Consider the following 10,748-nt stretch of genomic DNA (forward strand, 5'->3'; position numbering starts at 1 on the left):
AACCCTGTTTCTGCCTCACAAACTGTGCGAGTTCATCTTTCTGAGCCCCAGTTCCCTTCCTCATAGAATTGCTAGGAACAAAGGAACCCTTGTAAGCATCATGCCTGACGCACAGGAGGTGCTCCGCACATATTATTGCCAAGTGGATCACCTCTCTGACACCTGAGGGAGAGACAGACAGAGGGGCACTGTGGGGCCCAGCACAGCACAGCCTCCGTGAGGCCGGCCTCTGTCACCACATGACAACCACACTCACTTCTGGACCCCCTGAGCTGGGAAAGATCATCTGTGCGCATGGCCGCTGGGGGCGCTGCAACAGACCCTTTTAGAAGCAACGAAGAAGGAGGTCCAGGGAGACCAGCAGGTGGCGCCGCCGTCTTCAAGCTCTTTATGTCTACTGCTCTCCACCCAGGCTCTCATTCCAAGTTAAAGGAATCTGCGCTTAGGTCACAGGTGATTCTGGACATCTGTGCTTCAAAGATGCAGATAAAAACAGCCCCACCTCACAGCGTTGCTGTGAAGACCAAGATAATGCACCTAACGTACTTAGAGAGTGCCTGGCACATGGTAAGTGTTCAATAATGTTATCGTTTTTTATTTTTTTTAAAGAACCAGTTGAGGCTTTTGTTGAAAATACAGATTCCCAAGCTCCACTCCTGGAGATTCTGATTTTAAAAATTTGGGAGGGATCTGAGGATCCGTATTTTTAATAAGTATCCCAGCTCATTCTTATGATCCAACATGTTTGGGAAGTACTGGCTTGCTCCATTACCAGCTTTGAGAGGCAGTAGAAATTCACGTCCTCTGGATAAAGCACACTCCACTGTCCATATGAAATGAGCCTTCCCTCCCTGGGTTTCCAAAGCCTTGTCTCTGCACTTTTGTTCAAGTCTGCCTTTCCTTACAGTTGTTTGTGAGCATGTCTGGAAAAGGTCTGGCTCATATCTAGACCCTTGTTTATACCTGACAATGTCTGGCACAGACAAGATGCTCCAAAATGTTTGCTTCTAAATTTAAAGTATTGAGAAAAAGCAAGCAGCCATCATCTGCAGTGCCCTTGGGCTGTCTGAGGCAATGAGTAGTAGAAATCGGAGCCACAGAGATAATTACTCCTAGAGGTTACCTAGTCAAGCCTTTGCTGAGGCTTGTTGTTGAAGATACTTTGTTGTTCCTATGAGTATTATTTCAAGTTTCAATTCTCTAGAGGTTACTAGAGGTAACCTAGTCAATATATATTCAGATAGGTTCAAATCTATTCAAATATTTTTTGAAAACTCCTTTGTTCCACTTTTTTTTTAAAGAATAAAAGTAGTTACAAAAATAGGATTAAGGGTTCTACAGGTTTCAGCCCTAGCCGGTGTGGCTCCTTCGGTTGAGAGTCATCCTGTGCACCAAAGGGTCATCGGTTCAATTCCCAGTCAGGGCTCATACCCAGGTTGCAGGTTTGTCCCCATTGGGGTGCTATGGGAGACCGCTAATCAATCTTCTCTCTCTCTTTCTCCCTCCCTCTCTCTTTAAAATCAATAAAAACATTTTTAAAAAGAAGCAGTTAAAAAAATGGTTCTATTCAAAACACTCGGGATGATTGGTGGGAAGTATTGGCTGGAAAGGGCCCACCACACCACAGATGGGATAATGCCAAGGCCAAGATTGGGTCAGAAGAAATGTGTACTTAATAAGTTAACAGTGAGTGAGTGAATGAATGAATGAATGCACAAATACCTATTACCAAGGCCACCTAATCCCAAGGGATCAAATCTATCCCCCAAACTGTAGACCCCCCCAGTCCTCACGGGCAGCCAGGAGGAATGGCACTCACTACCAGAGACTCGGGACCAGACCCTCTGACTCCACGTCCCATGGAGGCCAGCTGGATGGATGTTCTTTGATCAATCTTGCCAACAGCAGCGCAAAAGTGAGATGGACCCTAGATGACTCAGCCTAAACGGCACATCCTCTCCTGTGCTCAGGGTCTCACCACCACATGGAACGTCCCACGTGCTCCCAAAAGGACAAGCCCAGATGGCAGGCCAGGAGCCGGGAGGAAGCCCGGTCTCAGAGACCACTGCTGTAGTGACAGGCTTGTCCAGCAACCGCAGGTCTGAAAGGCTGAAGGCATGTTCCTCCCGGTTTCTCCCTGTATCTGAGGCCGCTGAATGGAGGGCTGGGGCCCTGCAATGCATTCGTGTTTTTCTACCACACCAGGCATTGTTCTTCTCCTAACCCCAGTTTCTCCGTCAAACAGCAAATGGCACTGCTGAGCACCAACCTTTGTGCTCGCAGAGGCTGAGCCTGTCTGAAGTGCAGATCGAGCACGGTTCTGCTCCCTCTCCTTGGGGTGAGTTCCTATGGGGTGAGCTCCTGACCCCGAATGCAGGCGAATCCTCTGGCATCTGTGCCTGGAAGATTTGCTCCTGTCCTTGGGGGAGGCTGGGGTGGAGGGATGAAACCCAGACCTGCGGAAGCCTTCTTACATTTTCTCCCAACATTTTCCATCCAGCTTGCCAACTCCCAATTCCAAGCTAAGTATGGTATTCTGCCCACTGGTGCTGCTACCCGGCCTTACCCAGGCTGGGCTGCCTCCTCCCCCTCCCTGCACGCCCTCATGAACTTGCTCAAGATTTAACTTCTAAAGATAAGGCGTTTATTCACGTGTCCCCACATGCCCACACTGCCTGGACCAAGAACCTGCTCTAGAACGAATGTGAGAAGCTGCAGCCACAGGGCTGTGGTGGGGGTGAGGCGACAGACATGGCTAAATCCTTCCTGGAAGTGGAGAGGCAAGTTGGAGTTTGGGGCTGAAAACAGAGTTTAAGATATGATAGAGATTTTCTTTGAATCTTTTCCAATTCCACAGAATTTTAAGAACAAATGGGAGTCTAACCCAAGTACCTCTCCTGCTAGAAGGATTTAATAATGGACAAAATCGCCGCTACACAGTAATAGGACCTGGATAGTAGGATTTGTTCCATGGTACCCAGTTGGGTGTTTAAAATGCTCACAATGTAATTTTGAGTGGGAAAAAGACCAGGATAGAGAAAAAGCCAAAGCACTGAACTACTGAGAGCAACTCTCCATTGCAGAGCACCGTGCCTGCCGCACGTTTGTCCCTTTGATCCCACACTGTTCACGAGGCGGTTTATAGCCTCCTTTCTCAGATAATAAAACTAAGGGTTGGCAGAGTCGAGTAATTTACTCAAGGTCGCACACCGAGTAACAGGCAGAGTTGGGACTGCGGTGAGGTTTATGGGACTCAAGTCTGTGCAGTTACCCACTTTTCTACGGAACAGAAACCGAAAGGGACTCATCATTTCACGAAGGAGGGATTCACGCCTTGAGCTCGGGGCTGCCTCGCTAGCCTCCCTGGCTCGCCTTGCCTGGGAAGGAGCAATTCCAGGATGCTGCTGACAATTGCACAATATCTCTCAAGATTCCACATACACATCGATCCAGCACCCCACACTGCTGGGAGTTTATCCTCCAGATGCACACAGGCATGAGTGAAAGGGTGTATGGGACCAGGTTACAGAAACTGCTTGCTTGTAAAGCAAACACCTGGAAACCACCCACCTCCTGCCGAAAGAGGACAATAAACCGTGGTATATGCATGTGATGACGTTGCATGGAGCGGGGGAACAAGGGAGCTCACTGCTACTGATAGGGGACTGTCTCCAAGGTAAACTGTAGAATGAAAAGAAGCAAAGTATGGAATTGTAACTACGAGTTGCCCTTGTGTCAAAAGCTGGGCAATATGGATATAGGTATTATATGTGCTTGTATTTTCATAAAGAAACTGGATACAGATAAAACCAATGAAATTGTTTCCTGGTTGTTGGTGGTGGGGTAGGAATAGGGTAGATGGGGGCAGGGGATGGGAATGGGATTTTTCATTGCATTTATTCTTACATTTTTTGATGAGATAGTATCATATATTAAAAAGTCAAATCAGGACAAGGAAAAGAAATTCTTAAAAATATAGACACTATGGAGGATGTCTGACTTACTGACACCAGTATGTACATGTATGTGTTTACACACACATGTATGTGTGGTGTGTTTGCACGCATGTGTGCATGTGTTTACACACGTGAGTTTGTGTGTGCGCAGGTGTGTTTGCATACGTGTGTGTACTCGTGAGTGTGCATGTGCGCGCGTGCACACACATGCCAGCAGTTCAGAGGTGGGAGAGGTGGAGAAGTGGGACTAGAGCAGTGGTCAGCAAACTGCGGCTCGCAAGCCACATGTGGCCACAAAATACCGACTTCTGCGCACAGGCCAGGAAGTTTCAATCACATTGTACGTGCGTGCCCGCACATGGTATTTTGTGGAAGGGCCACACTCAAGGGGCCAAAGAGCCGCATGTGGCTCGCGAGCCGCAGTTTGCCGACCACGGGACTAGAGGAAAGCCTGGAGAAGGAAAGCTTTGGCTAGAGGTCACCGGATCCATCTCCCTGGTGTGTACAACCCAGCACAGAAAGCTGACTGAGAAGCGAAGAAAGTACAAATGAGCACACGGAGCACAGCCAGAGGAGGGAGCAAGGTCACACGCCTACACTCCGAACCCCCACCCTGGACCCCTCCCTTTCACAGGCTCTTCAGTAAGCTGCTCAATCCCTCCCCTCCTCCCCTGAAGCCACCTCCAGATCAGAAGGCCCTGAATGGAACCAAGGAGCCCTTTCACAGGGAGGTGAGGGGGAAAGGGGACGGGGGTCCTCCAAGATCTGCCCATTTGTTATAGAAATGAGCAGGGGCTCAGGGGGCTGGTGGTCAGTGGCCAGGCCCAGTGCTGTGCGCAGAGCTGTGCCGAGTGGTCAGTCCCTGGCTGGATGGGCTGTGAATGTCTTGCACTCACGCCCCTGCCTGCAGGGAAGGGGCGGGTGGGGCAGCGGGCTGCTCACATCTCTAGGACCATGACGATGTTGGCCTTTTCTTCGAAGGCGTCCACACACTGGACCAGCTTGGGGTGGTGGAGGCAGTTCATGATGCTGATCTCCTCCCGGATGCTCTCTTTCTCTTTTGCCGAATATGCTTTGAAGAATTTCCCTGCCCAGATTTTTCCAGTTTTCTTTTCTACAAGTCGAAAGACCTGTCCGAACTTCCCACTGCAAGTGAAAGGAGGAGGGAAAAGGCACATTTAGCCAAGCTTTCCGCTCACTGGGGGATGGCCCACAAATCTGGCCCGCCTGTTTTCATAAAGTTTTATTGGAGCACAGTCATGCCATTTGTGTGCATATTGTCTGTGGGAGACCCCACGTGGCTCCCCCCCCTGTCCCACCCGCCCTAGAATGTGTAGAGAAGTAGTTGCAACACAGACTGCATGGCCCGCAAAACCTGGAACATCCATTAGTTGGCCCTTTACAGAAAGAGTTTGCCAGCCCTGCTCTGAGTCAGGGAAGTGCATTTCTAATACTGCAAACTACTCTCCCCATCACTTGCCTGCTGCAGCCTGTGCTGGTCCCACATCCCACCCAACATGCCAGCCCTGCTGCTCCGTCAGCAGGTCACCGCCTTGGTGGGGCCTCCAGCGTGGCTGGTGGACTTCTCTCCCCTTCCCCCCAGAGGGACTCAGGTTGAGGAAGTCCCCCTAAACACAGAGAATGCCTGAGTGGCTACCTCCCTTCCCCCTTCCTCAGCACTGTCCCGGAGACAGCCCGGAGGCCCTGCTGCCCACTGTGGGACAGGGCGTGGTCCTCTGACACCTCCCACTAGCGGTGCCGGCTCCCTGTACCAATGCTATGAGGCTGGGAATACAAGCAGAGACCTCCCCTTTGCTTCCACCTCCCGCGCTCAGGAATAGAGTGCTAGCGGGAGGCAGCCCTGGGCGCTGCTGCTGGAGGGGGCGCTTGGCAGTGACCAGGGCCCAGGATGGGGTCCAACCCCAGGGAGGATTCATATTAAAGAGTGCGGACCAAGTGCGGAGAGTGCGCCAGAGCGGGCAGCCGTGCATCCCACCAAGGCGGTGACCTGCTGATGGAGCAGCAGGGCTGGCATGTTGGGTGGGATGTGCGTCCCTGAAGCCCTGAGCTAGCAGTGCCGCACGGGGAGCACAGGCCAGGCCGGCCTGCCTTCTGTGGGTCAGATGGGAGGGTCCTGAAGACAGTCCGACCCAGACATGGTCCCCTCAGCTCAGGGCTGTGTGGAGAATGAGGCACAGCAAAGGAAGGCTCGCCCAAGCCCTCCACAGAGGGGCCAGTGCAGAACTACACGCGGCTCCTCCGAGAGCCCTGGGTGGCCATGCTTTCGTGGAGTGCTGACCCTCCCTCCTGATGCTGCAGGCATGTCAGTCTGGGGAGCTGGCAAACCCAGGGAAGAACGGGAAGACAAGGCATGGAATTCACTGTGGGGTCTGTGCCACCCTCACGCTGGGGCCCAAAGGGTGCTCCCCACTCCACTTACGATCCTAGTCTCTCTTCGATGTTGTAGAAGTCAGACACTTTTTGTTCGGTATTGACTGTCACCGTCCGGTAATCGACTTCAGCCTCCTTCTCATCTGCAGGGTGGGGGTTGGGTGGGTGTGAGCCATCAGATCCCTGCTCACCCCTTTCCACCCCTAGAGCCCACCCAAGGCGGGTGGCCAGCACTCACCATCATCGGACACCTCCACTTCATCCTTCGGCTCTGGGGGAGACAAGAAGGGGACAGGGATTATTACTAAAGGCCCATTGAGAGCAAAACCTGCTGGGGGCCGTCAGGCACAACACCACCATGCCCAGAGCCTGGGCGTCACCGTGTGGTCAGTCAGGTCACGCTGCAACAGGGCCATGTGCGTGCGGGCAGACACTAGCCTCCTCACCCCACCAGCCCCATCCCAGCTCCTGCCTTTATCCCGTCCTTTCTACCCTCGTGGTCCTTTAGGCACACCCTCTTCACATCTCTTCCAATCCCTCTGACTTTCAGAACCTACACACAATTGTGACGGCCCTTTCTGCTCTGGCTCGAAAGTCAGCAACTTATGATTGCCAGCGTGTCCAATCCATTTATCCATTTACTGAACGTTTTTCACGGAATTCCAGCCATGTTCCAATATTTGGCCATGTATTGTGGGTATACAAAACAAAATACACAGAGGCATAATACCTCCTTCTTCTTGTAGCTTATATCTTAGTTGGGGAGGCAAAAACACATTTCCTTAAAATACCCATGACACTTCTATATAAAAGCCTAGCTATGACGTGCACTGACCACCAGGGGGCAGATGCTCAATGCACAGGCACTGAAACATGGAACAGACTGATGAATCTCAGAAGAAAGGGGGCTGGGGGAAGGCAGGAAGAGATTAGCCAAAGGTCTTATATGCATAGTAGAGGCCTGGTGTACAGATCGTGCACCAGTGGGGTCCCTTGGCCTGGCCTGCAGGGATTGGCCTGAAACAGGCAGTCTGACATCCCCTGTAATCCAGGACCCCTCTGTAATCCAGAGGGGTCCTGGATTACAAGAGGGCACAGGCCAGGCCGAGGGATCCCACCAGTGCACAAATCCGTGTACCAGGCCCCTGATGTTATATAATCAAGCACACGCTATCACCGTGCACATGGAAGAAGGCAACACAAAACGAGGCAATTATAAAGTCCAGCAATTATTCTAAGAGAAGTTGCCCTTGAGTTGTGACCTAAAGCAGCGATTGCCAATCTTTCAGACCTTATGGACCACCAGTGGTCCGCAGACTACCGGTTGGCAACTACTGACCTAAAGGAAATGATGGAACACAATGAGGAGGGGTGACGTCACACAATGGAACTCACAGGTGCCTGTGAGGTGTGGCGAGGGGGACACAAGCAGCTCCTGCTGCCACAGCATGAATGTGCAGGAGTGAATGGGGACGTGAGGAGACAGCAGGGGTGCAACAGATCACATCCCCTTCAAAGCTCCAGGCTTTCCCTGGCCTTGGCCTGGGCGGGTGCCACTGCAATGTTATCCTTTTTCCTGCCTCTTTTCCAAGAGGTAAAGAATCCTCTTCTTAAAGAAATATGCTAAACACATGCAGACTGCAATTTGGTTGCCTGTCCTGGCACCCCCACTCTAACTTGCCTGCTCCCCACCCTCCTGGACTCCCTGCTATCCAACCTCCAAGTCACTGGGAGGCAGCCAAAGAAGCCCAGGCTCTGGGTCAGTCAGCTTCGAGTTCCAGCTTCAGCTCGCTAATACAAGCTCTATAGCCCTGGGCAACTAGCTTCTCCCCTGTAAACCTCATTTCCCATCTGTAAATAGGGGAGATGACAAGATCTACTTCAATGAGTTAGATGCATGAAACGATGCATGGAAAATGCTGAACATATTGTTAGCATATAGCAGTGCCTAATACATGTCAGCCATGATGAATCATAATAATAAACTAAATGACTCTTGAATTCAGATACCCAGCCAGGAACTGGGAGTCGTTTAAACTCTTCTAATTTTTCCCCTCAACTCCCTACCCAAAAAGTCATCAAGATTGGCCAATTCCATTGCGTGAGGGTTTAGTTCATACCCTTACCACCCCTCTCCTGGGCTACACCACAGAGAACCAACTAGTGTCTCACTGACTCCACTCTCATCCCCTCCTCCACTCCAGCGCTTCTCATGGGGGTGGCGGAGCGGGTGGATGGTGAAGTTCAGAAGAGACTAGGAGAAGGGTGTGTGTGAGTGTGGACGTCTGCAGTTCCAACAAACTCCCAGGATCTCAAGATTGCTAAGTCCAGACCACACTTTGAGTGGCAAAGCTCTACTCTTCCTCTAATTCTCTTCTTAAAAAAACAGACTTGTGATGGTGATCACTGTGCAGTCTATACAGATGTCAAATTATAACGTTGCACATAGTACAAGAATTTTTAAAAAGCTAATCTCCCAAAAAGGCAACATTCCAAAAGTCTTAGGAACACATGGGTCTGTCTAGAGGGAGCCTGTATGCTACTTGAAATGAACAGTAGGTTGCATTTAAAAAAAAACAAAAAACAGATCTATTGTATCAATCCGCTGCCCGAAGATCTTTGATAGACTTCACAATTCGACCTGAACTGCCCTGTCAGTGTTGCTTCCTCCTGTTCTGACTCACACAGCACATGCCCTGGCCACTCACAAGCTTCTCAAAATCCCACACAGTTCCATCACTGGGACCTTCGCTCATGCTGTTTCCGCTGTGAGAGATGCCCTCCTTAGCTTCCCTGTTGCTTAGAAGCCCATTCGTTTTAAGTGTTATTCCTCTAGGAGGACTTCCTCAACGTCCATGGCAAATTACTCGTGCCTTCTGCTGTGTCTCCTTTGCAATTTGTTTATACTGCTAGCAGTTCTCAACCTGTGGGTCGTGACCCTTTCACAGGGGTCGCCTAAGCCCATCGGAAAACACATATATAATTACATATTGTTTTTGTGATTAATCACTATGCTTTAATTATGTTCAATTTGTCACAGTGAAATTGGGGGTCATCACAACATGAGAAACTGTATTAAAGGGTCGCGGCATTAGGAAGGTTGAGAACCACTAAGACAGATGTAGACCATCTCGCTATCATTAGCTGTGTACACAGTTGTCCCCTTAAATTTTTAAAAAATGTATTTTTATTGATTTCAGAGAGTAAGGGAGAAGAAGATAAACAGCAATGATGAGAGAGAAGCATCGACTGGTTGCCTCCTGCACACTCCCTACCAGGGATCGAGCCTGCAACCCGGGAATCGAACTGTGACCTCCTGGTTCATAGGTCCACTCTCAACCACTGAGCCACACCGGCTGGGCTCCCCTTAGAGCAGTGGTTCTCAACCTGTGGATCGCGACCCCTTTGGAGGTCGAATGACCCTTTCACAGGGGTCGCCTAAGACCATCGGAAAACACATATATAATTACATATTATTTTTGTGATTAATCACTATGCTTTAATTATGTTCAATTTGTAACAATGAAAATACATCCTGCATATGAGCTATTTACATTATGATTCATAACAGTAGCAAAATTACAGTTATGAAGTAGCAACAAAAATAATTTTATGGTTGGGGGTCACCACAACATGAGGAACTATATTAAAGGGTCGCGGCATTAGGAAGTTGAGAACCACTGCTATAGAGTTTAAGCAACTTGTCTTATCTGTCTTGGTGTTCCAAGGACCTGACACTGAGTAGACACTCAAATCTGAGTGCAACAAGAGGAGGAAGAGGAGGAGGAGGAGGGGGAAGGGAGATATTGAAACTTTAGGTCTACCTGAGCTCCTGCCTTCTAGGACTCTGCTCCTGATTGACACACCATCGCCCCCTGATGGCAGTGTGCCAATGGTGCTTAAAAAGTGGTATGTACTTCTTTTAAAGTATGGATCAGCATTACAACCTTGGAAATCAAGATCCCCCAAAATGCTGCCTGTCACTATGGATGTCTTCCCCACTCCTCTGCACCCCTCTCAGTCCAGGTTTCTACCTGCACAAGGTAGTTCACGCACATTTATTTCAGGCCAGAGACGAAGTGAAGGCAGCTTACCCTCAGGTTTCTCTCCCACCGCTGTGAGTTCAGACTCCTGGCTCGGCTCGCTGGTTCCGTACACATTGATGGCGCGCACGCGGAACTTATAGTCTCGGTCAGGCAGCAGGTCCTGGACGTTAAACGAGGTGCTGCGGCACGTGGCTAGTTCCTTCCACGTCTTGTCCACCGAGTCCCAGATCTCGACACTGTAGGACTGCACAGCACTGCCCCCATCGTACGAGGAGCCGTACCAGGACAGGGTCAGCGAGGAGCTCCGAATATCAGAGGCGCAAGGCGTGCCAGCTGGGGGGTCTGGCTTGTCTGG

The 10,748-nt window shown here is 50.4% G+C and overlaps 1 protein-coding gene across 5 annotated transcripts in view; it reads right to left on the reverse strand.

Annotated features, from left to right (window-relative positions):
- MYLK (myosin light chain kinase) overlaps nt 1-10,748 on the reverse strand; it is a 176,239-nt gene that overhangs the window by 28,442 nt on the left and 137,049 nt on the right. For all 5 annotated transcript variants that reach the window (XM_006772891.2, XM_015569904.1, XM_006772892.2 and 2 more), the window contains 3 exons: nt 6,586-6,618; nt 6,397-6,490; nt 4,899-5,102 (listed from right to left, as the gene is read on the reverse strand). In XM_006772891.2, coding sequence (XP_006772954.1) covers nt 4,899-5,102; nt 6,397-6,490; nt 6,586-6,618 — 331 coding nt within the window. The remainder of the gene's footprint in view (nt 1-4,898; nt 5,103-6,396; nt 6,491-6,585; nt 6,619-10,748) is intronic.

Source organism: Myotis davidii, unplaced genomic scaffold (genome assembly GCF_000327345.1).
Source record: "Myotis davidii unplaced genomic scaffold, ASM32734v1 scaffold745, whole genome shotgun sequence".
NCBI classification, from domain to species: domain Eukaryota; kingdom Metazoa; phylum Chordata; class Mammalia; order Chiroptera; family Vespertilionidae; genus Myotis; species Myotis davidii.